The 27,318-nt window shown below is 37.8% G+C and overlaps 2 protein-coding genes across 6 annotated transcripts in view; one reads left to right on the top strand and one right to left on the bottom strand.

Annotated features, from left to right (window-relative positions):
* Positions 1–1,165: 1,165 nt before the first annotated feature.
* PIERCE2 (piercer of microtubule wall 2) lies at positions 1,166–12,366 on the bottom strand. Of its 3 annotated transcripts, XM_067747642.1 has the most exons (3): positions 11,407–12,366; positions 5,301–5,394; positions 1,166–2,586 (listed from the first exon to the last, which is right to left on the bottom strand). In XM_067747642.1, the coding sequence occupies exon 1, from the start codon at positions 12,305–12,307 to the stop codon at positions 11,690–11,692; it is 618 nt and encodes a 205-aa protein (XP_067603743.1). In that variant the 5' UTR covers positions 12,308–12,366; the 3' UTR covers positions 1,166–2,586; positions 5,301–5,394; positions 11,407–11,689. The 3 variants fall into 3 exon arrangements, with proteins under 3 accessions (XP_067603743.1, XP_067603744.1, XP_067603742.1); XM_067747643.1 differs by having other exon boundaries at positions 1,166–5,394; positions 11,407–11,733; XM_067747641.1 differs by lacking the exons at positions 1,166–2,586; positions 5,301–5,394 and adding an exon at positions 8,078–8,746 and having other exon boundaries at positions 8,969–12,366.
* Positions 11,829–27,318, top strand: part of CCPG1 (cell cycle progression 1) — a 38,863-nt gene continuing 23,373 nt past the window's right edge. For 2 of the 3 annotated variants that reach the window (XM_067747627.1, XM_067747619.1), the window contains exon 1: positions 12,171–12,310. The gene's annotated coding sequence lies outside the window, so the exon portion shown is untranslated. Of the gene's footprint in view, positions 11,968–12,170; positions 12,311–27,318 lie in introns of those variants that run through there. The other variant, XM_067747622.1, reaches the window with a different exon arrangement.

Below are 27,318 nucleotides of genomic sequence, written 5' to 3'. Positions count from 1 at the left end.
TACCAGCATCTTCTCTTTGAAGTGTGATTTGCCCTTCTTTTTTTTTTTCTCTCTCTGAAAGAACATTGAGTAATTTATTTAGTTGATGTTGTGATTTGCCCTTCTAAAATGTTTTAAAAGCATATGACTCTAAGACCATCTTTCTCTTAAGATACTCTCTTCAAGGAGCTACTTTTGACAGTACTTAGAACATACTTCATTTTAGCCTTTTTATGACCTAAATGAACATGGTTTTTGTTTAATAAATGAACTGCTTAGTATAGTACCTAGAAGATAATAAACTCAGAATAATTTTGAGCTATTATAGATAGTAAAAACCAACCAACATTATTTGGTCAAATATATTAATTAGATTATTGATGTGGTAAATTATATTTATGATAGTCTTTTAGATTATAGCTAAAAGAGGAAAAAGACCTAAACAAATTGGTAAAATATTCCTTTGGGAAGGTAAGCCTTCAGTTTCATTTGAAGCTGAGAGTTCATGCTGTATTTCAAGAAATGATCAGTCAATAAATGGAGGTAAAACTTCAAATATTCTGATAATTGTGGAAAGGAAGGAAAGTTTGCCTAAAGTATGTGAGTTTTCAAATTAATTTGCTTTAAGTATCTTCCAGGAGAATTGATTGTTCAAACTGTTATCTGAAATGGAGTCTTTCTTTTTGGAAAAATTACGGAGTAAGTTTACTTTTTATACTTTAGCATAGCATATTCCAAATATACTACTTTATTTAGTGTATCTCACAAAATAGTTAAATTAATACTTTACAGTCCATACGCTAATGCTTTTTTTTTATTGTTCTTACGTATCCTAGTTCTAAATGTACTATAAATTGGTGAATAATTCTGTGTTCATCCTATCTGTGCCTTTGATTTTATACACTTTAGCTTTTTTAGTCCATACTAAAGAAACATTACTGTGTAGTCATCTTTAGCGACATTTTCTCTATGGAACTGATTACTGTGGGTGAGAGGTTCTCCAAATGTGGTTCCATCAAAATACAAACATGCTATATTATGATCCTGTCTTTAAAAAGTAACCTTTGCCCCCATATCTGTTTCCAGCTATCACCCCATTTCTCTGTTCAGTATACAGCAAAACTAATAAAATGTAGTTTTTACTTCTTGCAGCCTTTTTTTTATATATACACATAAAGAACTGCTTTTATTGAAAACAATACAACATGAATCATGTTCAGCATTAAAAATGTTTCCACTAATGGAACATTTGAAATTAACATTGCATTAGAGGGGAGGGATAAATCAGGAGCTTGGGATGAACATACACACACTACTCTATAAAGATAGATAACCAACAAGGACATATTGTACAGCGCAGAGAACTCAATATTCTGTGATAACCTATAAGAGAAAAGAATCTAAAAAAGAATGAATATATGTATGTGCATAACTGAATCACTTTGCTGTACAACTGAAACCAACACAACACTGTAAATCAACCATACACCAATAAAATTAAGATTAAAAAAAAAAACACTGCGTTAGAAAATTACAGAATATGGTCACCATGCCTATGAAAACTACAGTCAATTTGTCAACAAAACAGTTAAGCTTTGTTCACTGTTCTTCTCCCCCATATGTTTGTGGTTATTAAGACCATTTACGTTAAAAATGGATCAAGGTTTAGTGTCGGTTCTATAGATATGATGAGTATTTTATCCCAGGTTTCCTGGGACACCCCTGGTTGCAAATGACTGTATCCTGGTTTGGGGATGGGAGGATGTGGTCCACACTGTTGGCTTTGTGTGGTGAGGGTCTCCTGATCAAGGTGTGAAGGGGTTAGAATGGATCATTTGGATAACATCTGAGACAGCAACAGAACAAAAGGGTACAAGAACGAGAAAGCTGTTTGAGCGAAACTGGCGGCCCTTGAAGAAGCAGGCAAAGGTGTCAGGCAAGCATGAGGCCAGGATGTGTCTGGGCGAAACAACTTGAGGGTAGATCAGGCAACCGTCTTGGAAGAGGAAGTTGGTTTTCTTGACTCAGCAGCTTAGTCACCTTCCGGCATCATCAGTGTCAAATACTCTTTAGCCTTCAGGGCCTGGCCACGGGCTTCTGAGGTGGTTTCATCACCTTGGAAGGTGGGGATTTTAGAAGGGTGGGCCTACGGGTTCATTTGTGGGAGAAACCTTCATTCCTTCTTCACATGAATCCATTCAAGGGCTTCCTCTGTGCCTGGCAGCCTGTGAGAAACTGGGCAGGACCCAGAAATGGCCAAAACCCAAATCTTTGCCTTTGAGGAGTTTTCAGTCCAGTGTGGGGGACAGGCCAATAGAGTAGTAAATTATAATCCCACCGTATCAAGGATTCCTATCTAGATAGAACCAAACACTGAGGGTCATAGAGAGGAGAGAGCCACTAACCACGGGATAGCTGGTGTGACTCAGGCCGGCCATCGTGTAGTGGGCCTCACGCAGTCCTTTCTAAGTCCTTTTCCCCCTCAGTGGGTGAGTACAGGGAATAACAAGAATTGTTCCTCCTGGGGCTGTATAAGTGCTTCTGAGAAGCCCCCTTATCCTTCCAGGCTCCTGTTGATCCTTTTCCTATTTTCTTCCCTTTAAGGACCTGTCAGAGTCCAGGCAGGAAACAGAGAGTACACTCAGCTGCGGTGTTTAAAAGGCTTTTTAGTGAAGTGACTATTTACAGAGGTTTGGGTAGCTTCCCAGAAGTAGTAAGAGATGTTGTGCCCCCAGCAGCTGCCCACAAAGGGAAGCCTCTCGCCCACCTGCCCTGCAGAGACAGGGGAAGAGGTGGTGGTGGCGGCATCCAGGTGAAAGCCAGCATCCTGGGAGACGGGCTGCTGGACAGGAGCTGCTTGCCCACAGGGCACCATGCCAGGCATTGAGGAATTAAGGATCAACCAGTCAGACTTGGCCCTCACCTTTATGGAGCTTATGGTCAAAGCAGACTGTCCTGCAGGCCCCAGGGCTCTGGTGATTTCTGATCTCTCTCCCTCATTCCTTATTGGCCACGCCCTCTTCTTACCCCATGTGCTCTAGGGCCTAGGGGATACCAGCTGCAGGGCCAGGTGGTATACATATAGACATATATAAATATTTACATGCTAATAACATGCAAATAAAATATTTACATAAATAAAATTTATGTACCATAAATACATAAATGTTATACATATATGGACATAAGTATTTACATATAAATATGCACACATATTTTACATTTACATATTTACACATATGTGTATTTATATGTCTCTTATACACACATGCATAACATAAACATATAAACATTTATATTCTATAACATTTATATATAAATATGTATACATATTTATACATATGTCTTTTGGTCTGTTTTCCCCTACTAGAATTTATTAGAATCTAGTCTCCATGAAGGCAAGCTCTTAGTGCCTAGAATAGTCCCTGGACTTTGATAGGCACTGAATGACTACATAATTGCATTCCAGACAATATGCTTGATTCCAAGATACTCATCCTTCCTAAGAATTTTAGCAAGAACAACAAAACAAAAGGCCTAACCACCTGTCATAGTAAGGAACTTTAGGTTAACCTCTAGATTCTACATATTAAAAAGTTGACTTCACTTTCTACAAATCAAGCACCTACAGTGAAGGGGGAAAAGGGTTTGTATACTTTATGCAGAGAAAAATCTGGTAAACTCAAATTCTGTTGCATCATTTACCTGGAAATCTTGTGCAGTGCCTTGATTTTTGATGTTTTAGAGGAAGTGAACAAAACTAATTTTTTTTTTCTTTCTTGTGCCAAATATCATATTTTGGGATATTTGAAAGAATTTCATGAGGCTGCAGAGTTTGAGCTGTTTCCTCACATCAAGCCATTTTTGTAAATAGAAGATTCAACTTTTCTGGTCCCCTAGTGACTCACAAGATTATTTTTTCTAATTGATGTTAATATCCTGAACCTGAAACCAACAGGGAAAAATAAGAACTGTGATTTTTTTTTTTTCCAGTAAAGGTACTCAGATCCAACTGAACAGGAGGTTTCAACAGATGGCAGCTGAAATAAATCTCTCTATATAGTGGAATTACAGAGTTTAAAGAATTGTATAGCCCATAATCTACCACTGCTCATGCTCTATGTTAAAGATGTAGCAAAGTAATTACATTTGGGGAATTCCCTGGTGGTCCGGTGGTTAGGACTCCTCGCTTTCACGGCCTGGGTTCAGTCCCTGGCCGGGGAACTAAGATCCCTCAAGCTGCATGATGAGGCCAAAAAAAAAAAAAAAAAAAAAAGTAATTGCACTTGTAAAATCGTGCATCATTGTCTCACATTTTCATTCTTGTATAAGTAAGGTTTCTTCTGCCTGGATGGACCTTTCCTTTGATTTGGCTTTACCTTCTCCAGAATGTTTCTTCTGATCTTGGTCTCAATTTAAGCAATTCTCTGTGTCTGAAAGACCTTTTACATAGTTTACATTACATAAATTATCATGTATTATTAATTTGCTACTCCCATTCCCCCCAAATATTGTTTATTGAAACAATAAAAGACACTTTTCTATTTCTGTGTTCCATTTTCATTGTATAGCACCTGCCATAAGTAGGTGTTCAATAAATATTTGCTAAATGAATGAATAACAAGTCCTCTCTTCCACCAGTTTAGCAGTGTGAACTAACGTTCCCCAGGTTCTAAGCTATTAGTTGAAATAACAGAAAAGTAGGAAATTACTCATCAGAATCTTCCTTAATTCAGTTTTCAAAATTACAGTTCCTGTGTTCCTTTGTCTTGATAAATATACTCAGTAGACAGTTGAGATCCTGAAAGCCTTTTGAAGCGTTTGGACTACATGAACTAAATAAAGCTAGGTATAATAAAATGCTTTCTACCTTTTATTCTATTTTGAACACATTTTTATTTAAGAAGTCACTGTCATTCAGTTATCAGTTGAAATGCTTTATTTCTTAAAGGTATTTTTAAAAAAATAATTCAAATCTTTTTATATTTCAAATTAGCTATCCTAGCCTTAGATTTAAAACTCATTTTTCCCAAGTATATTTTCTCTTTATTTAAGAGTAATATATTTTCATAGAGTGTGTTGAAAATTCGGAAAATCAAGGGTTCTTGTTCTGTCAGGTGCAGTGTTTAGAGTGTTATTTTGATAAAATCCAGTAGCTCTGATATTGCTTGAAAATACTTGGTCCTTTGGAGTATAATAGCAGGGGAAAAACTGTGGCATGGTTAAAAATTCACCATAATTACTTGAATTGGTTTTATACATAATCATTTTAGGTTTTGATAGTGAGGTAGCTGTATGGAGTGTCTTTGGGTCCAACATACATGAAAACACAGGATTGCCAGGGTTCACACAAGGAGGCAGTTGTTCAGGTTTCATTTCTGTTTCTGAATTTGAAGCTGAAGTAATTTTCTTATCCTAAAAGATAAATGCATAAAATAATTCTCAATTATAAAGTTCTGAAAAAAACAGAATTATTTAAACTTAGCCCTAAGCCTTTCTTACCTCACTACTCACAAAAAGTGACTCGAAAAAGATCAAAGACAAATGTAAGATCTGATACCGTAAAACTCCTAGAAGAAAACACAGGGAAAAAGCTCCTTGGAGTTGGTCTTGGTAATTTTTTGGATATGACAACAAAAGTACAAGCAATAAAAGCAAAAATCAATAAGTGTGACTACATCAAACAAAAAAGCTTCTGTGCAGCACAAGAACAGCAGAAGGAAGAGACAGCCTTGGAATGGGAGAAAATATTTGCAAACCATACATCAGATAAGGGGTTAATTTCCAAAATATCTTTAGAACTCATACAATTCAATAGCAAAAAACCAAACAATATAATTAAATAATGGGCAGAGGATCTGAACAGACATTTTTCCCGAAGAAGACATACAGATGGCCAACAGGTACATGAAAAGATGTTCAACATCCTTAATCATCAGAGAAATGCAAATCTAAACCACAATGAGATATCAATCCACACCTGAAGAATGGCTATTATAAAGTTAAGAGAGAATAAGAGTTGGCGAGGATGTGGAGAGAAGGGGACCCTCGTGCACTGTTGGTGGGAATGTAAATTGGTGCAGCCACTGTGGAAAACAGTATGGAGGTTCCTCAAAAAACTAAAAATACGGGACGTCCCTGGTGGCGCAGTGGTTAAGAATCCGTCTGCCACTGCAGGGGACATGGGTTCGAGCCCTGGTCTGGGAAGATTGCACATGCCGCGGAGCAACGAAGCCCGTGCACCACAACTACTGAGCCTGAGCTCTAGAGCCTGCGAGCCACAACTACTGAACCCATGTGCCACAACTACTGAAGCGTGAGCACCTACAGCCTGTGCTCCACCACAAGAGAAGCCACCGCAAAGAGAAGCCTGCACACCACAACTAGAGAAAGCCCGCGCACAGCAACGAAGACCCAACGCAGCCAAAAATAAATAAAATAAATAAATTAAAAAACAACCAGAAAAACTAAAAATAGAACTATTATATGATCCAGGAATTCCACTTCTGGGTATATATCTGAAGGAAATGAAATCACATCTTGAAGAGATATCTGTACTCCCATGTTCACTGCAGCATTCACAATAGCTAAGACATGGAAACAACCTAAGTATTCATCAACAGATGAATGGATGAAATTTTGGTACATATACACACACACACAACGAAATATTATCAGCCATAAAAAAGGAAGGGATCCTGCCATTTGCAGCAACATGGATGGACCTTGAGAGCATTATGCTAAGTAAAGTTAAGTCAGAGAAAGACAAATACAGTATGATCTCACATATATGTGGAATCTGGAAAAAAAAAAAAAGTCAAACTCAGAGCAGAATGGTGGTTGCCAGGGGCTGGGGATGGGGGAAATAGATGTTGGTCAAAGGGTACAAACTTCCAGTTATAAGAAGAGTAAGTTCTAGGGATCTAACGTACAGTATGGTGACTACAGTTAACAATACTGTATTATATAATTGAAAGTTGCTAAAAGAGTAGATGTTCTCACCATCCCCACACACAAAAATTTGTAATTATGTGAGGTGATGGACATATTAACTAATCTTACTGTTAATCATTTCACAGTATATATGTATATGAAAGCATCATGTTGTACCTTAAACTTACACAATATTATATGTCAATTATACCTCAATAAAGCTGGAAAAACAATAGAGAAGAAAACAAAAACTTAGCCCCATCTACTTTCCTTTTGGGAGTCATTTTCTCTGGAGGACATTGAAGAGTACCCATTCAATTATATATATCTGTACAGAGCAAACTTGTCAAAAGTATGTACAAGGTAGCTTTTTAAAATCCTGTACTAGAACTATGAGGATTTATAAAAACGTGTAACTTATAGAGTAAGACTGCAATAGGTCATAGTTCGAAGAGGACGTACAGCTTAATTTCAGAGTGAAAAGGGAACAAGATAAACATTCAGGGATCTTAACCTTGTGGGGGATAGCCATTAAGCAAATAATTATACAACTGACTAATTGTGGTAAGTGCTATGAAGAAAAAAAATTCAGGATATTTATGAAGACATATAGGGGGTTCTAACCTAGTGTGAGGGCCTAGGAAGGCCATTCTGGTGACGTGTCGCTGAATCTTAAGACTGGAAGGCAAGCAAAGGAAAAGATAGAGGAGGGCACAAAGAAAAAGCATGGCCAAAGTGGAGTAAGTTAGAGTGAAAATGGCTGCAGATGAGAATAGAGGGGCAGGAGCCAGATCCTGAAGGGTCTGGTTGGCTATGTGAAAAGTTTAGATCTTTATGGTAAAAGCAATGGAAAGCTATTGAAGCGTTTTAAGGAGAAGCATGTCATGATGTAATATGCTTTTTAGTAAAATTACTTTGGCTGCCGTCAGAGACTTGAATGGATGTGGAGAGGAGCTTCAGTGTTCCATGTGACTGACAATGATGATTTATAGAAGAATGGTGGTATAGAGAGACTAGTAAATAAATTTGAGACACATTTTGGAAGTAGAATTCATTGGACCTGGTGATTGATTGGATGTGGATAGTGAGGAAGAGGGACAGATCAAGAAAGACTCCCACATTTCTGGACAAACATTTGGGTAGATGGTGGTGCCATTTACTACAATTTAATATGTAATTAACATATATAATAAATTTAATAAAGATTTAAAATATACATAACTTAGCTATTTGGGGAGGGAGGGAGCAAGATATTACAAAGAATGGGTACAAAAGTGCATATTGCTTTCTAGCAATGCATATAACATGCTTATCCTTAGTAAAGTCAAGTCTATAAAAAACATCAAGCTTCAATAATGAAGGTGAAAGAATTCAAATGGAACACACTATATGCACCTTGTTTATCACTCATTCAACAAATACTGAGTACCCACTGTGTACCAGGCATTGTTAGATGATGGAAAAATAGTGATCAACAATCTAAAGTTCCTAGAACTTACATTTTATTACCTAGAAGACAAGCACATAGGAAACCAGCTCAATAATGTTGGGAAACTGGTTATTTTAAAAAAATGTAGGTCTTCACCTTCAAATATTAGGTGTCACCAGTTCTGGGTTCTGATGTTGCCAGTGATAATAGCTCTGTGACTTTGATAAAATTATTTTGCAAGGATTCAAATTCCTTGTCTATAAATATAAAACAAAGGAGATGGATTAGTTTTTTTTTCTTTTTCTAATCTGAGGTTATAAGGGCTCTCCAAATGTAGCAATAGGAAAGTGATTTTCAGTTATTTGAAAAACATGAAGGAAGTGTATATTTACTTGCGATAAGGCTCTTAAAAATGATTGTGGTTGGGCTTCCCTGGTGGTGCAGTGGTTGAGAGTCCGCCTGCCGATGCGGGGGACACGGGTTCGTGCCCCGGTCCGGGAAGATCCCACATGCCGCGGGGCGGCTGCGCCCGGGAGCCATGGCCGCTGAGCCTGCGCTCCGCAACGGGAGAGGCCACAACAGTGAGAGGCCCGTGTACCGCAAAAAAAAAAAAAAAAAACCACACACAAAAAAAATGATTGTGGTGTCCATGTAGGCAAAAAATTTTGGTAGTTAAAAAACCCTCCAAATTTGGCAACTTCTGGAATACTTAAGATCTAAGTCCTTCCAGATCAGAAATTATATTATTATATCTAACCTCATAGAGATTGGCAGGGTTCTGTAACTCTGACTTTTTAAGGTTGCATTAAATAGAAGGTTGTTTATATGCATTAAAATTCTTTTGCTTTGAAGACTCTATAGTAGATTCTTGTGATTCATGAGGCTGAGACCCTTTAAGAATTCTAAATCCTTAAAACTAGTAAGCATATAATTTCAGTTTCTCCAACTCTAAAAATGGAGGAAAGAATATTGACCAAGTTGCTGTGTCATGCTTAAGTTAGGATCAAATCTGGGTCAGATTAGTTCGGTTCCTCTTAGACTAACTCAGCTCCCTCTGAATTCTTGGGTTATTCTACTTAATGTCTCTGCAAAGTTAAGTTCCCCACTGTCAGGAACCTATTTGTTTTGAAATCTTGAGTTCAAACCTGCAAATGTGAAGTATTTACTCCACTTTCTTTTCTTTTGTTCAGATTTGAAGAAGTATAATAGAGTGTTGGAGGAGTAGCACAGGCAAGAACTTTGTGGCCTAGATTCCAATCCTTTATCATCACTGCACCTTTGTTTTTATATTGTCTGTAAAACTGGGAAAAAAGGGGGAAAAAAAAAACAACCTGCCATAGTTCCTGTGGTTGTGGAAATGAAAGAAAATCGGATGTAAATGATACGCTGCTATATAAATGGAACCAATTTTTAACATTTTCTTTTTTGCAGGTATACTTCAATGCATATGCATGATCTTCCAGAATTCAGTTCTGAAATTTACAGGTTAAGAAAACTTTACAGTAGTGTGCTACCATTTACTAACATTCATTATCTTGTAGGAAGCTGGCAAAGCTGGAAGTAGAACTCATCAGTTCTTGCTGTTTATTCTTTTTTGACACTGCTTATTGTTTTAAATATCAAGAGCACAGACATTGGAGAATAGTAAGTCACCAGAACCCTACGGTATCACAACAGGTCAGCTTTTCTCAAAATGTCTAGGTTCTCTCAGCACATGGAAGGCTTCTTAGGTGGAAGGTGCTGCCCTGTGACTTGTGAGAAAAAGTACCAACCCTAATTTACTTTATGGACACCAGTCAGGTTGCCCAGGGCAACCTCAGTCCCAGAGGTTGTGACTTTCAAATCACCTTCTGCAACTGGCTCTAAAATTCTGATCAACTTTGAATCAAAATGGAATACAGAAAACAGAATCTAGTGAAAATAGAAGACAAATTTTGTTGGCATAATCCGTACCACACAATCTGTAAAAGTTAGTGTCTACCGAAATCTTTTAGACCTCCAGGACAATTCACAAATGTTTACGGACTTGGAAACAAAATACCCCTTGCTTTTACTTTATATCCTAGGCCCTCACTGCAACTTTCTTATTTGGGTTTCAACCTCTTCAAATCTGGTATTCTTAAAATGTAGAGTTCAAAACAGATACAATAAAAAACAAAACAGCCTAATATAAAGAATAATAAAAAGATTACTTTAAATTCTCTGCTAGGTTATACATTGGGTCAGCAACTGTTACTGAAGGAGAAGAAGGTTAATGAAAATTATAAATGAATCTTTTAAAACCGATTAAGTCTAAAATTAGACTGTGCAAGTGCCTTGAAAATCTACAAATAGATGGTGTTAGCTTCCTTACTAATTTAATTTTCAGGCTCTCCTAGAATTAGAGAAAACCAGGCCACTTTGACTTTTCCAAGTCTTTTGTTATAAACACACACACATTTTTATAAAGATAAATAACAAGCTACTGAAATAATAAAAATGCCCATTATAGAAGCTGTAATTATAAAATTAAAAAAAAATTTTTTTTTTTGGTTTTGTGTCACAGTTGATGTTAACTACAGTAACAACAAAAGCAAAAAAAACCCTGTAAGTCTAATTTTGAGGCACCCTTTTGTTTCCCCTCAGGCCCACCATCCTCCTTGTTCATGTTTTTCTTAATTTATCTTTTTCTGGCCACAATTAGGTGACAGAGAATTAAACCTTAACTTTCTACTGTTTCCATCAACAGTGAGTATAAATGCACCATATACTTTTCCCCCCTCATATCCTTTTTTGAACAAGACACAATGTAAACAGATGTCAAATTAACAAGGTACGTTTTTCTTGTTCAAAACCATCACGGCATTTTGCAATGGGGCATGAGTTGCATACCATCCCCAATCATCTTTATACCTTCAGAGGCAATTCTGGCTTAATGCAATGCATGTTACATCTGTGTAGCCCAGCGGTTGCCTACAACGGTGGGTTTTTTTTGGAGGGTGGGGGTGGGTGGGAGTGTGGGGTGCCCAAGTTTATAGTAAAGAGTACCGACAGTCAAAAACATCCAGCCCTCTGCCCAAACCCACCCAGTCGCCCTCGGTCATTCTCGATATCTTCTTTATTTTTTTCGGCAAACGCAGTCTTTTCCTGCAGCGGATGGCAAGGCCAGCAAGCGCCGACTTTTACTACACCCAATTAAAGCAGCAAAGAGAAGGCGAACCGTCGGCTGGATGGATACGTGTAAACTAATCGGCCTAATCCCGGGAGCCGTCCTCCGGGGTGGAATCCTTCGGAGAGGCTGTAGCAGGCCGTCTCCACAGTAACCGGCCGCGGCGCCTCTGCAGTGCCGGGGCCCGGATGTTGTGAGGATCACGGCCGCGGGGCCCAGCTTCCGGCAGCCTGCCGGCGGCGGACTGCGCTCCTCTTCGGGAGTCGTAGTTCTTCCCTCCGCCGCCGCCCGGTATAAGGCGCGGGCGGGACTACGAGTCCCGGCATGCGCCGCGGCGCCCCGCCGCCCTCCGCCTTTCGGCTGCGGTCGCCTGCGAGCAGGTTGTTGTTTTTATGAGAGGCGTCACTGCTCTCGGAGCTGTGACCGTCGCCGCCGCGACAGCTAACGCCGTCGGGCGGAGGTGGCGCTGCTCCTTCAGGTACGGCCCTGGGCGAGTTTGGACCCCAGGAGGGGAGTCCCGGCCGACTGTCGGGGTCCTGGCTTAGCCGCCTGGTGGAGGCGGTCGCGGGGTTTCCGCTGAAGGAGGGCTTGACCCTAGGCGCTCGGTATTGGCGGCCGCCTGGGTGGCCTCCTCGGAAGGCGAGTCTGCATCCCCCGTGGCGGAGCCGGTCCGGTGTTCCTGCAGCCTCGGTTCCCTGCGTTGCAGACGCGAGCGGTGTGCCGGGAGTGTGGGGGAGCCGACAGCCCAGGGGACGCACCCGCCTTCCTCCGCTGGGCTGGCTTAAGGCTCTCCTCGGTCCTGATTGATGAGAATCCATATGGTAAGATGTTATGTGCGTCACTCCGCCGGGTTTTCAGCCGGCCGGTCTTTTTTGGTGACGTTTGAGCCCCGTGATGACAGGAAGAGAAAGATTAAATAATGTGTTTGAGATTTCTGCTTGTGAGCCTGGCTGATAGTGATCAAATCTCCCTGTCTATCCTGTTCCGCCTCCACCGGTCCCCTTCCTAATCGATAAGCCCTCGTAGCAGCAGGTCACACCGTGCCTTGTACGCGTTACTGTTTATCTTTATTTAACGAATCAACTTTTTGCCTTTGGGAGCGCCAATTTTAACGAACTCAGCCAATTAGGTACTTTGTTGAGTGGGTGAAATTTGCACTCAGTCTGGCTTTATTAAAAAATGGAATGGAGCCTTCTTGTAGCTAGAATAGGTAATTATTTTAGTACTGCGAATTTTAGGAGATTTGCCTCCTCAAATAAGGTCACATCTACTGGACGGTACTTGAAATGTCATTATTAGCGCATCGTATCTTTGGCTTAACGTTTGAATCTTATTAGGCCCCACCTTTCTCAAGGGGGGGTATTTATCACACCTTGGACGCTAGTGTGAATGGTTTACTATACTTCCCTGAGCTATGGTCATAAAGGGGAAGGGAAGGGAGAAAGTGAGGGTATTATTTTAATAAATAATTTTTAATCCTTTACCCAACCTAAGGATTAAAGAAGCTATTAAAAATCGCTCTCAAATAATATTTGAGGGTGTGGGAAATACTAGTTTTTAAATGAAAGTAGGTTAGAAAGTAGTGTAATACTAATTTTGTTAACTAAACCATAGGACTAGAAGTGATTCAATGTCTATTAGAAACAAGACTCAAAGGAGTGTAATAGTTATAAAGTGATTAGATGCTGAAACTACAAATTATTTTTTTCTTTATACTTTTTGGTATTTTCCAAATTTTCTATAGGAAAAAACCTTAATTTAAAGAAAAGGACACAGGTGCAGCAATTCCAGTTATACAGACTCTTTAAACATTAATTTTAAAAAGCAAATAACAACTAAAAACAACATAGGCAGAGCCCCTGTTACTGCATCCACGGACTCTGTGAATAACAAGTTTAAATGTATGTAAGTTAGTTGTTGAGAAGTGACAAGAAATGCGTTGGTTGGACTGGAAAGGAAACAAAAAAATATGACAGTAATTCTTAGCATTTGTACATCTCGTCTTATTTTGATCTGTTTTCTTTTCATTTTGTACAGTAAAATCAAGACAAGATTGCCTACTTTTCTTCAATTAAGGGAGTGCAATCTTGATTATTACTGTAACTCAAGGTGACAAAGCATGGGCATATTAATCTGAAAAGATCTGGGATGTAGCAGGATTTTTCATTTATTATTTGTAAACATTTGCCAGTGGAAATAAAGAAGTTAAACATTATTATAAAATGGGGGCTTTAAGCTTGTTTTCATCAAGTCATTTCAAGTATCAATACTATGTTTTATATGCCTGATATTTTGGATTATGTTTTTGTTTCATTTTCTATTATGGATATGTTGGATATGGTTGGGTAAGTAGCATATTTAGCCCACATTTTGTTTTCTGTCATAAAGAAAGGGCCACATTGTTCTTTGATAGGAATAGTCCATGTATTTTTGCAGTTACCAGTCTTGAGAAAATGGGGTTTACCTCAATTCCAAGTGTCCATTAACTCAATAGAATAGCCATTCTGAAGCTTTGTTTTTATTTTTTTGCTTTTTTGTTTTTTAAGCTGTAGAAGTCATACTTTGTTTTCTTAGGTTCTTTTCTTTGGAGCATTGCTTCTCTCCCCAGATTTCAGTTTCTTTTCAATATTTTCTATTGTTTTATTTTGTGTATTTTGTGCCTTTTGTTGGCTCAATATCTCACTAAAAATTTGGGTTCATTTACAGGGCATAAGAAACATTCATAATTACTTAACATGTTTGATTTACTAACTGGTTCCACAGTATTGTGTAGGTTGTGTAATTGTATTTTATCTAAGTTAAATATTTAAAAAATTAGGTGAGTTTGAACTGAGAGCTTAGAAGTAGTAGTTTCTGACATGTAAAGAATATGAACACAGTGCAAGGCCTGTTAAGCCCAGGGTATTTTAAAACAGAAAATGCAGACTCATCTAACAATGCAGAACTACTAGAGGCTGAATTGCTTTTGTGTTTGAGTGGTTAAGATGAGGAAGTTGCCATATTGTAGGCGATAACTTACATTTTCAAGAATTTTCTTCCTGGGAGTTGTGCAGTTTTTGTTTTGTTTTTAAATTTATTTGTAAAAATTTGTTAAACAGTTTTTAAAGGTTACTTTCCATTTACAATTATTACAAAATATTGGCTCTGTTTTCCATGTTGTACGATACATTCTCGAGCCTATCTTACACCCAGTAGTTTGTACCTCCCACTCCCCTACCCTATATCGCCCCCCCAACCACTAGTTTGTTCTCTATATCTGTAAGTCTGCTTCTTTTTTTGTTATATTCACTAGTTTGTTGTATTGTTTATGTTCCACATATAAGTGATGTCTTACCATGTTTGTCTGTCTGGCAGTTCTGCAGTTTTGACTAAATTAAAACAGTTAAAAAAAATGAGTTGGTTTAAAAGGTCATGTTCGATGTATTGCACTAGATAAACTTGAAAATAAAAATCTCAGTTTGAGTTCTAAGGTGAAATTTAACTCTAATATGGGGACGATTGCAACTAACTGATAGATTGAGAGGATTTTTTTTCCAAGGGGTGTTTAAGGTGTGGAAACCTGCTTAAGGGCTTATAGAGTTTTCTGGAGGAAGTATTAGCAAGGAAGTATTAGTATTAGCAGTAAGTCAGAAATCTAATTTTTCTTCAGTATTTGTCCATAAAGCAGTTTCCTAAAACCTTATTTCTGGTTCATGTTGCCAGCATGATGAAATGTGAAAGAAGAATTGGATTGGGAGTCAGGACGTTTAATGATGTTGACAAATAATTTAACTTATGAGCTTCTATTGTTTCCATTTGTACATAATAAGTAACAGCCATTACCATACTTCATGGGGTATGTGTGAAGATCAAATCAGATATAAAAAGTCGTATCACTTTGTAAGTGGCAGAGTGATCTACCCATGCAAAGTATTATTGGCCTGCGTAAGTAACATTTACATAAAGCATATTATACATTTGAAGTGTGATGACTTAATGTGATATATATACTTTTGGACTGAGAAGTTTGATGGAAAAAAGTCATATGGGATCTTCATTTGATTTTTTTGATAGTGCTTTTTGCCTTTTACTAGGTTGAAGGGAACCTGGCCCCTTTCCTGACTGTGACTTTGTACTCTACTGCATTAAAGGTTTGGAAATTGCAGTGTGCTTTTATGGTTCAGCCTTTAATTTTGGTTTTGATTTGTTTTAATTGCACATCTAAAGTATAAAGAAGATCTTCAGTGTAACTTAACAGTAGGAAGTGGATGTTGTTTTTAATGTTCTAAAACAGTTCTTTAAGTTGATTTCATGAACAGTGAGTCTACACAGAATGTCAAATTCCAGGTCCTCCCAGAGATACATTACATGTGTAAGCATTTGTCTTTCAGGGAAAGAGATAGTTTAGAGCTTAGACACTCCTTCTGGGGAAGTCAACCCTATCTGTATTACATACGACATCTGCCCCTTGAGATTAACTTCAAGTTGGGTTGACATATAGAACATTCAAGTAAAAAAGTCTTTTAGAAACTTACAAATCAATTCTGCGGACTTTATGAGAGCAAATATAAGCGAAAGTGAAAGGCAAAGAAACATATAATATATCATGGGTTGGTAATGACTGCTTCTATATTTGATTAGTTGATAACTCAAATAACATCTTTACTAACATTTTATCTAATATTACTACTAGAAAGTAACAATGGGTGTGTACTTGTCTATTATGTACTTAAAAAAATGGAAAACAGAATAAAAATATATAAAATCTCTTTGTTTTCCATCTCTCTGGCTTTTTTCCCAAATGAAAAGTAGAAGAGAGTTGTAAAAAAAAAAAAATTAGGACAGATTATCCTTTTGTGGAAAGTATGTTTAAGATAAACAAAAAATATAGATATATGATGAATACATATATTTTAACAAGTAAAATCATTAAAAAAATTTTTTGAGAGTAGAAAAAACAACATCAAGCTAGATCCCATTAGTTTTACTTTATCTCTGAAAGGGGAAGAGGAGCCAACAGGGCCTGGCAGTGCCCAAGTGAGGGTCGTATGGCGCCTAGTCAAGCTTCTAGATTTACTACTGGCTCTTTCAGGCTTTTCCAAAATTAAGATGTAACAATCCTGGAAAGTCAGGATTCTTTTCAGAATGGGAACACCTGGTGAAAAGGTATTTCCATACTAACAGATATCTTAATTTCCCCCCAGCATTTTGAATTCATATGGTTTACTGCTTTGTTTCAAACTTTTAATCAAAGATGTAGCTTCTTTTAGATGGAGGCAAAAAGGGATACTTTTATCTTCAAATATGGCAGTAGTTGCTTTTGTTTCCCAATATGAAGGATGTTACATCATAAAAGAAATCTTGTGAAGAAATTGTGTATTGACTCACTTCTTGCAGAATTTGTTTTCTAAACCAAAAAGTTAATTTACTGTATGTAACAGTATTGCTGCCTCTTTCTGGTCATGGATAAAGTGAAATTACTACTATTGGAGATTTTTTTCCAGATACCTATCTTTAGCGATATCGGTGTTTAAATGAAATTCCACTCCATTAAAACTAGGAAAGCCTGTTTGCTATGGAGAGGTTATCTTTGAATCCACTTAGAAGATGCATATAACCAAGAGGCAGGACAGCCATTGGACCCACATCTTGATGCCGTAATTACTACACTGTGGACTCTTCAAATCCCTGGGTTATGCTCTCTCTTCTCTAGCATCAGTTTTCTCCAGTAAACTTCTGATACCTCAGATATAAACGTTTTAATATGATTCCCTTTAGTCCTTTAATTTGTTCTGAAGAGACTGGTCATCCAGAAGATGATTGGATTTTTGTCAGTCATTCATTTACTTAATATTGGGTTTGTCTTTTCATTTAAAAAAATGTATATTTTTTTCCTGCGGATTATGAAGGTAATAAATAGCTCACTGAAATTTAGCAGACATAATACGTGTAATTTTAGTTTTTTTAGATTTGAAAGATACTCTTTAAAATTTAATTAGACTAATGCATATAAATTAATATCAATAGGGTTTATTATACATATCATTTTCTGACTTGCTTTTTTCACAGAATATATTATGGATGTCTTTCCATGTCAGGACATGTTGATCTATTTTAGATTTTTAATGGCTGCATTAATAATAGATATTATACATTTTAATTTTAATAAACTCACTCTTGATAGACTTTTCACTTTCTAATTTTGTACTATAAAAATTCAACCATTCTTACACACATGTATATGTATTTTCATATTCATGTGAGTATTTCTACCAGATAAATTCCTAGAAATGAGGTGGATAGGAAATGAAATAGAGATGATAGGTCACAGGGTATCTGCCTGTAAAATTTTGTTATTACAAAATTACTCAAATGATAATAACTATGCATTTTTACTGTTTACAGTACCTATTTTTCTGTATCTGACCTATTAACCTGTTTAATCTTTGTTGATCGTTCAGGCATTAAAATAATCTTGCTACTCTTTGTGTATCTTTCGTAGTAAGGTTGAGCATTTTTTTCCTTATAAGCCATTTTAATATCTTCTATAAATTGCTTACTCATATTCCTTGATAAATTTTCTATTCAGTTTTTTAACCTTTTTCTTACTCATTTATTGGTGTACTTTAAATGTTTTGAAAACTGTTATATATGTCACAGGTATTCTCAGTATATCATTCTTATTTTTATGACTTTTGGCAAACAAGTTTATGATTTTTATATAATAAAAAGCTTTTCCTTTACAATTTCTAGGTTTTGTGTAAAGCTTAGTAAAAAGGTCATCTTTACCCCAGGATTGTAAAACTTTTCTGTTTTGTTTGAGTCTTTTTGTGTGTGTGGTTTTATTTTATATGTTTAAATCTCTGGGCTGTATTTTTACCAGGTGGTCTTAAGGTTTTATGAAGCCTTATCTTAAAAATGCCGAACTTTCACAAGGCAAACATGAGAGATGACATCAATCTGAAAGTCTTTTGCAACACCACATTTATGACGTTTAATGGAGAGTATAATTCCTGAGTGATGCAATTTGTCAAAAAACTGATTTTTTCCCCCTTTGGGAGGTAGGAGGGGAAGAACAATGAAATTTACTGTCTTTTTAAATTCAGAAGCGTTTTATGTGAAAATGGCTCTTATCTTTTGCATCTCTTTCATTCTCTACCTTTCACACCAACCATAGAAAGGCTCTGCTGTTTTGAGCATCCAGAATGGCAGCCAGCACTTTAGTTCCATATTCAGAATTACCCGTCAGATCATTTGTCTCTTGATGCTGTTTGGAAGCAATTTAGTTTGGCCTGGGCTTCGTGAAAATATGTTGCAGGATTTATCTGCTATAACAGTTAAAAAGCCATACAAAAACTTACTCTTTTTCAAATAGAGTTTACCTGACCATTCTAGCCAATAAGCCTTGGAATCAACTTCCCTAAGGCAGTCTTTTTTTTTCCCCCACAGCACAGAGGCCTAGTGGGTACTAGGCACTCCTAGGCTAGGCTTATTTATTGCCAGAGTTTGGGGACTGAAATAAGGTTGACATTGTAGATGAAAAAAAAAGTATAAGCTGAGCCTTCACTTAAGATGAGACTATTTGGAAAAAAGAAAGCAACACAGTGAAAGGTTCTTCCCCCACCACAATGAACAGGATTGAAGACCCTTTAATTCCCCAAAGAGATACAGTTCTCACCATTTACTCCAGAAGTGTTTGTCACAGTACTTTTTAAAATGTAAATTTGTGCCAAATTACCATAAAGCATAGTGACAGTAACAGTTTTAGATCCTTACTTAGACAGAAAATCTTAGAATTTCTTAAGCTTTTCTGTTTCAACCTCTTCATCGTGGTGCTTAGTGATTTTAGTGGCCCTAGCTCCCTTTTGAAAATAGGCAGGAATAAAAAAAATTCATAATTGTGGTACATTTAAAAGAGGCAAGCTTAAGGGGTGGGGCTAGACCTGAAATTAGACCTGTAGCTCATTACTATTTCTGATCCTTCAATTCCTGATCTGAGTAAAAATGCTTGTGTGTCCTTTTCTATAGATAAAATAGAATATTAAGCGATTAAAGATGAGAGATTATTATGTATGTATTGTATGACTTCTGACTAGTAGAGAGCAGTTAAAATTTTTGTGCTGTTATAGAGACATTGAAAATTAAATTGAAACTCCTTATCAAAAGCTTTGAACTTAACACTAACTAGTAAAGTAACTCATGGATAAAAGTAATAGAGGCTGCTCTTAGGCAAGCTATGCTAAGAAGTACAGAAGTTATGCTGAGAAATAAGAAATAAATGTGATACATTCAGGGGAAGGAGAGATCAGTGTGTCAGAAACATGAAGGAAAACTTCATGGAGGAGACTGAGCCTTAAAGATGGAAATCAGAAGAAAGGAAAGGAGGAAAGCATTCCAGGAAGTGTGACTTGAGTAAGTGAAGACATGGAGGTAGGGCTGTGCTCTCTACTTGTAGCAAGTAGATTACTTTGATCAGATGAAATAGCCCTGGAGGAGAGAACTAATCGATTGCAAGCTAGGCTAGAGCCAGGTAGTGGAAGCATTTGGATGTCCCCTTAAGAAGTTTGACTTTATTGTACAGAATACTTATTCTCAAGGTCATGGGGAGAGTTTTGCACAGGAAGTTTAAAAAAAAATTTCTAGCATTTGGAATAAGTACTGCATGTAACCTGCAGTCAGTTTCATTGTTGCCTGTATGTAAGTGTTCAGGGTGGTTGTGTGTGTTTAGGGAGGGACCAAGCGAAGAGTTGCAAAATAGCACTGTAAAAAGTGGTGAGTACCATTGTAATTAAAACAGCCTTATTTTGGTGCTGGAATATAGATCATTGGAACAGAATGGAGACTACAGAAACTGATTCATAAATGTATGGGACTTTATGTGACAGAGAGTGGCATTTTAAATCATAGAAAAAATATGGAATATTTAATAATTGACATAATTTCTACCTCACACTAAAAGGGAGAATACCCAGATTCACACATTAAATAGCTAAATGTAAAAGCCAAAACTGAAAAAGTATTAGTAGAAAAGATAGGAGAACTATTTACAATCTTGAGAGTAGGGAAGACTTTCTAAAGCAAGGTGTAAAATATAGGCTATAAAAAACACCTTATTCTCCATCCTCAACATTTGACTGCATAAAATTTAAAGACATTATGATAGAAGATATTTTTTTAAATTGAAGCATGCTAGAAAAAAATATTTGCAGTAGGTTTAGCAGTGAATTCATTCATGACCCAATTTATGAAGAACTTCTGAAAATCAACAGAGATAGCCCAATAGGAAAGTGAACATGTGAACGTTAGATAATTCATGGGAAATGAAATAAGGATAGCCAATAAACATAGGAAAAGATGCACAACCCCACTGAGTCATCTGGGAAATGCAAATTGAAAGAGGAGATTTACTTTTTTTTGCTCATGACATGATCAGAAATTAAAGATGGTTGTTACATTTTTGGTGAGGTTGTGGAGAAATCGGTACCTTCTTGTGTTGGTGGGAGGTCTTCCCTTAACAACCTTATTTAAAATTCTGATCCCTACCCCCTACTCCCTGCATTCAGTTTTCCCCCTTTTTGCTTTATTTTTCTCCACAGTACTTGCCACCAACTAACTTAACTACATCTTCTGCTTGTTTATTTCTGTGGGGTTGTTATTGGACAAAAAATAGAATATAAGAGACATTTAAAAAGGTTTTATTAGTTGGGATCTTGGGTCCTCTTTCCTTTATCCAACAGTCTGGTTTAAAGCAGGCATTTCATATCCTCTTGGGGAGATGAAAGTTCCAAAACCTCTGAAAAGCATGATAGAAGTAGGTTCTTGAAAGCTGTCTAGACTGACTGACTCATCTTTGATCACATTTACAGTACAGCAGCACTTTTGGGACCTTTGGTCACAGCCCATTGGTTGGCTTACCTCGGAATTGTAGACGTGTGGGAGAATAATGCCCCCATTCTTCTCCATCGTGTCTAATTCTAGAAGATACAGTAATGGAAACCGTACCTTTTCCATAGTAAAATGTAGCTACTCAGGAATGATGAGGGGCGCCATCATGTCAGCTAATATTCACTCCAGTTGTATTTTATGAGGTAAAATTAATATTGTTGCTCTGTTATTAGTTTTGACAGCTGCCACCTAAAGTGTAATTTTAAATTACATCTTTGGTCTGTATCTCTCCCCTAAATTCAGTCTCCAGCTGCCTACTTGATGTTTCAAGTTGGATGTGATAATAGCTGTCTCAAATTTAATATGTCCCCGATGAGTTTACCAATTTTCCTTTCATAACCTGCTGCTTTTGAAGTCTTCCAGTCTTAATGGCCTTTCCATTCTTGTATTTACTTAGGACGGGGGTCATCCCTCATACCTCGTATTCAGTACGTCAGGAAGCCCAGTTGGTTATACCTTCAAAATATATGTATAATTTGCCCACTTCTTACTGTCTTTGCTACCACCCTGGTCCAAAGCACCATCATCTCACGTGGATTACTGTGGTAGCTTTGCAAATGGTCTTCCTGCTTCTGCCTTTGCCCCCTCACAGTGCTGTCTCAATAGGGCAGCCAGTGTGATCCTCAATTATTCCTTTCCTCAAAATTCTTCTGTGACTTTTAGTTTCACTCAGTAAAAAGTCTTAGGATCTGTAAGGCCCTACATCATTTGTCTCCCACTCCATTATCTCTCTGTCCTCATCTCTTTCCACTTTCCCGGTAGCCCACTTCTCTCCAACCACACAGGCCTCCTTGCTGTTTCTCATAGAAATGGTCTTGGTTCCAACTTTGTACCTACTGTTCCTTTGGTCTGAAACACTCTTTACCCAGTTAACTGCACGATGATTCACTCACTCATTCAAGTCTTTGCTCAAATATACCTTCTTAAGGAAGCTTTCGCTGATCATCCTTTTTGAAATTAAGCCTCTCCAACCCAGCATTTTCTATTCTCTTTTCCCATGCTTTCTCTGTAGTAGGAAATATACCATCAAATACACTGTGTATTCTACCAGGTAATGTTGTTTATTGGATGACTCCAGTGTGAAAGAGGAAGTGCTTAGGAAAATTGAGATGATTTTTTTTTCCTTTGGCCACACCATGTGGCATGTGGGATCATAGTTCCCCAACCAGGAATTGAACCCATGCCCCCTACATGGAAGCATGGAGTCTTAACCACTGGACCGCCAGGGAAGTCCCAGAAAATTGAGATGAATTTAATTCAGACTATTGCAATAGGAATATCTCAATGAACCGAGGAGTTTTATAGAGGCAAGTAAACAAGGGACTCAGAATGGGTGGAAGTGAGTCTTACCTGGGATTTTTTGAGGGCAGGTTGGTCCTTTGCAGTTAGCTATCAGTCAGAACACAAAACAGGATGGGGAAATTTCTCAACCTTCCTTGCTTTCCTGGAGCACAGGGCTCAGATGAAGTTCAACCTAGTCAATTACTGATAGAATTTAAGCTCCAGGAAGGCAAGACTCTTATTTGTTTTGTACATTGGTATATTTTCAGTATCCTGCATGTGTTAAGAACTCAATAAATATTGAATGAACAGATGGATAAAGGAGTAAATTAAAAATGGTACTAACTGTAGGCCCATCTGCTGGAGAGTTTGATTATACTAGTGTAGTATAATCCTTCTACCTTAAGTAACTTCATAAATGAGATACGAACATCCATGTAATAAATTTACATCCTAATATGACTCATGTGCTGTATTCTATGTGGAAAACCGTATGTTTATAATGCTTAGTGTCAAATTCTCTTCCATAGAGTTCTATGAATAAAATCTTAACGTGTTGTGAAGAAATGTTCCATAGGATTTCTTATGAAGTGAGAATCAATTTAAATGATTTGTCTCTGTTCTAGAGGCTATTATTATAGGATTTTGGAGTTTATCTTGAAGGCACTGGAGACCAATTTTAAGTGATTGATTAAGTGATCAGATTTATGTGTTAGGATAAACAGAGTAGGGACAGCATTGGGAAGGAGTGACTGGAGGGGAATTTGAAACTGCAAGCAGAGATCTCTTAGAGAGCCGTCACTGTAATACAAGTGGGAAATGATGAAGTTGGGATAGGAAGTGAATAAGGATTTAGACCTGATTGGATTTTTGGGTCAAGGCAATTCTAGTTATCCCAAATGTAGTTATCCTAAATCTAGGATTTTTGACCTGATGTTTGGTGGCTTTTTCTTGCAGCCAGATTATTTTTGGCTAATGCTGTTCTCTGAGATGATAGAAACAGGAAGAGGAGCAGGAAGATAATCTTAGTTTTGTAGATGCTTTATTTGAAAGGCCTGAGAAACCTACTAGTGATCATCCAAAAAGCAATGGGGAAATATATGACCTGAGATTGGGGTAAAGAAGCTACCCTGAGGAATAAAACGAAGCCTGAGTCTAGAAAAGGGCTTCAAGTTTATCATCTTCATAAAGTACCCTTAGCTTTATAACTTTGTATGATTTTTTATGCCTTTGTAACTTTCCCATAAACTGTTTATTTCTAAGTTATTATTAGTAAAGCCCTCAAAATGGAACAGGTTTTTGCATTTACCTTTGGTCAAAATAATGGGGAGAGGAACCTCATGGATTCCTCCAGAATTTTGAGTTCCTTGAGGAACAGTTTAGAAGTGTGTCAGTAACTGCATCATCACCCAGAAATGTTTACCTTTTTTCTTTATTGAGTGCTTAATATGTGTTACCGGTCAAGTAAACAAGCAATTACAGCTTAGTATTGTATTTTAAGTAGTAGATTAGGGAATATACTAGTCTTTGGGGATGGGGTCAGGGAATGGTTCACGAAGTGATGCATTAGCTGAGATAGAAGAGTGGGCACAGGAGTTTGGGTAGAAGTAAGGAGGTGAGGAACTGAGATCAGAATATGCAAAGCCCCTGAATTAAGAGAAAGCTAAGCTTTTTAGCAGAATTGAAAAGGTGGAGGGGAGAGGGAGGGGATGGAGGGAGAGAGGATGAGATGCTAGGGACAAAACACTTGATATTTAAGGCCTGTGGGCATTATCCTGAAGACAGTATGAAAATCTTAACATTTTTAAGGAATGACAAAATATTACCATTTTAAGAAGATAACTGGCTATAGTGGGGAAGTTCAAATACAGAGGCAGCTTTCAGAGTCAATGTGTCTAGGATGGGGCTCAGAAATTTACTTTTTAAAATTTTGATTTAATTTCAGTGCACCCAACTTTTTTTTTGCGGTACCCGGTCCTCTCACTGTTGTGGCCTCTCCCGTTGCGGAGCACAGGCTCCGGACGCGCAGGCTCAGTGGCCATGGCTCACGGGCCCAGCCGCTCCGTGGCATGTGGGATCTTGCCGGACCGGGGCACGAACCCGTGTCCCCCTGCATCGGCAGGCGGACCCTCAACCACTGCGCCACCAGGGAAGCCCTCACCCAACTTTTTGAAAACACCTGAATTAAGAGGATTCTTTAGTAGGGCTGTGAATTTTGCTTACCAAACTCTTACTGTGGTGTTATGGCCAGTAGGGGAATCTTTTTTTCCTCATTTGGGCTAGATGTGAAGCCTGTTCTTCCTCCAGGGCAAGTAAACAAAGAAACTGGGATCAGATTAAAATGGGCTCCTTGATTTGAGAAATTCAAATATGATAAAGTCCCAGTTTAGCAATGTATGTAACTTTCTTTTGAAATCTTGTCTTTGCTTATCCCCAGAGCAATTAGAGTTCTTGATTGGAAAACAAAAGCTAGGGACCATCTATTTAGAACTGTTTAAATGGAAATTTCCTAGATAAGAGCAGGAGATATATACACATTAAATATCCCTGATCAGGTCTTGTATCCCAGGAGTTTTGGAAGGTTATGTAAGTCTGGGGGTGAGATGGAGCAGCAGTGAGAATGTGGGCTGCTAGAGGAGGTTAGGAACTGGGGGTTTGCAAAGGGAAGAGGAGCTTTCACATGGTGAAGAATGATTGCTTTTTTTTAGGCCAATTTTCCTTTTTTTTAAAAAAATGTTATTTATTTATTTTTGACTGCATTGGGTCTTGTTGCTGCGCGCAGGCCTTCTCTGGTTGCAGCGAGTGGGGGCTACTCTTCATTGCGGTGTGTGGGCTTCTCACTGTGGTGGCTTCTCTTGTCGCAGAGCACGGGCTCTAGGCTCACGGGGCTCAGTAGTTGTGGCTCGCGGGCTCTAGAGTGCAGGCTCAGTAGTCGTGGCGCACAGGCTTAGTTGCTCCACAGCATGTGGGATCTTCCTGTACCGGGGCTGGAACCCGTGTACCCTGCACTGGCAGGCGGATTCTTAACCACTGTGCCACCAGGGAAGTCCTAGGCCAATTTTCTTAATCGTAAAGCCCTACCTACTTGTTCCATATAGAATGGTTTTTCCAAATACCAAGTCACTTAAACCAAAATATACTACACTTTCTCTTTTCTTTGTTATTCTTCTTGGTTATTCAGTCCTTTAAAAATCTTTTGTGTCTGTCTTCCTAAATCTCTCCTAACCCCTCCCCATCCTATTTATCCTCTCCCCCTCATCAATACTGGTTAAATTTAGGTGCTCATCTTTTTCATGGAATATTGCATTGATTCTTTGTATCCCACAGGTCTAGGGCCCTTTAGTTGTTTCCCCATTTTAATATGTGCCCTTTGAAAGATTCTGATTTTCAGATGTCTTCTTTTAATACTTCACTCATGCTAAATTAATTGAATTTCTTAGAAGTGTCATATTCTTTAACTTTTCCTGCCTTTATTTTTGTAGTGCTTTTCACATTATCTCTTGGGAAATCCTTCCAGTGTCGTCATATTTTCTCTTTTGGCAATAAGGAACCAGAACTTAATTTTTTTGTGATAGCTCTCAATTTTAAAATTTTGGCAACTAATTCAGTTAAAAAACATGCTGTCCAGTATGTCAGAAACATTACAACCTCATTTATAAAGCCTGCTTTGACCATTTTCCTTTCTTCCTGCAAAGTTAACTGCTCAGTCTTTGTGCAGTCTAATATGTTAACCCACAACTTTGGAATTGTTATAAAATAATTCAAATACAAATAGTAACATCAAAGTTTTTAACTCATGAAAACTGGTTCAATGAGAAATTGGGCTTTATGTAGTCAGTTTAATAAGGAATGGTGAAATAAAATTGCTATAAAATTGGTTAATATTCTATAGGGAGGGTATTTAAGCCTAGCCTTTGGGATAGTATTCTCTACTGGACAGAAAAAAGTGCATTTCATTGTAATAGTTTTTGTTTTGTTTTGTTTTGTTTTTACAAATTTACCTTTAAATTTAGAAACTGCCTGGGCCTTAATTAGTTGTAAATGGGAAATCAAACAATCAGATGACCTCAGGTGAAGTTATTGTAAAATGTTCTGTCTCGAGTGACATTAAAAGTCACACAGTCGTCTTTAGGTCTTATTTTAGATTTTGAATAATTTGTCTGAAAACATGCTTATTTTATACTATCAGTGACCAGCCACCTCTCTGTATCTTCTCTTTTTAAAATATTAATTTACGAGAGTTTCCAGAATCACTAATGGACAGTCCACATCTATATTTTTTGCCCTGTTTTCATTTGTGCACTGGTTCCATATTAAATTGTCTGCAGTAGAGTTCTGTTAGAACACTAACCATCAACTTGGATATAATGGGTTCTCAGTATATGTGCAATAATAGAAGCATTTATAAGACATATGTATAGAACAAAGTCAGCAAGATACCATTTACTTTAATGAGCTTAATTTTTTTTTTTTTCTGGCATGCGGGCCTCTCACTGTTGTGGCCTCTCCCGTTGCGGAGCACAGGCTCAGCGGCCATGGCTTACGGGCGCAGCCGCTCCGCGGTATGTGGGATCTTCCCGGACTGGGGCACAAACCCATGTTCCCTGCATCGGCAGGCAGACTC

The sequence above is a fragment of the Pseudorca crassidens genome, chromosome 1, assembly GCF_039906515.1.
Source record: "Pseudorca crassidens isolate mPseCra1 chromosome 1, mPseCra1.hap1, whole genome shotgun sequence".
NCBI lineage: Eukaryota > Metazoa > Chordata > Mammalia > Artiodactyla > Delphinidae > Pseudorca > Pseudorca crassidens.
This window is presented reverse-complemented; position numbering and strand designations above follow the sequence as displayed.

What these genes read in the sequence shown, in the direction of transcription:
- PIERCE2 (XM_067747642.1), bottom strand. Translation starts at nt 12,307, where the DNA reads ATGGATTCTCATCAATCAGGACCGAGGAGAGCCTTAAGCCAGCCCAGC.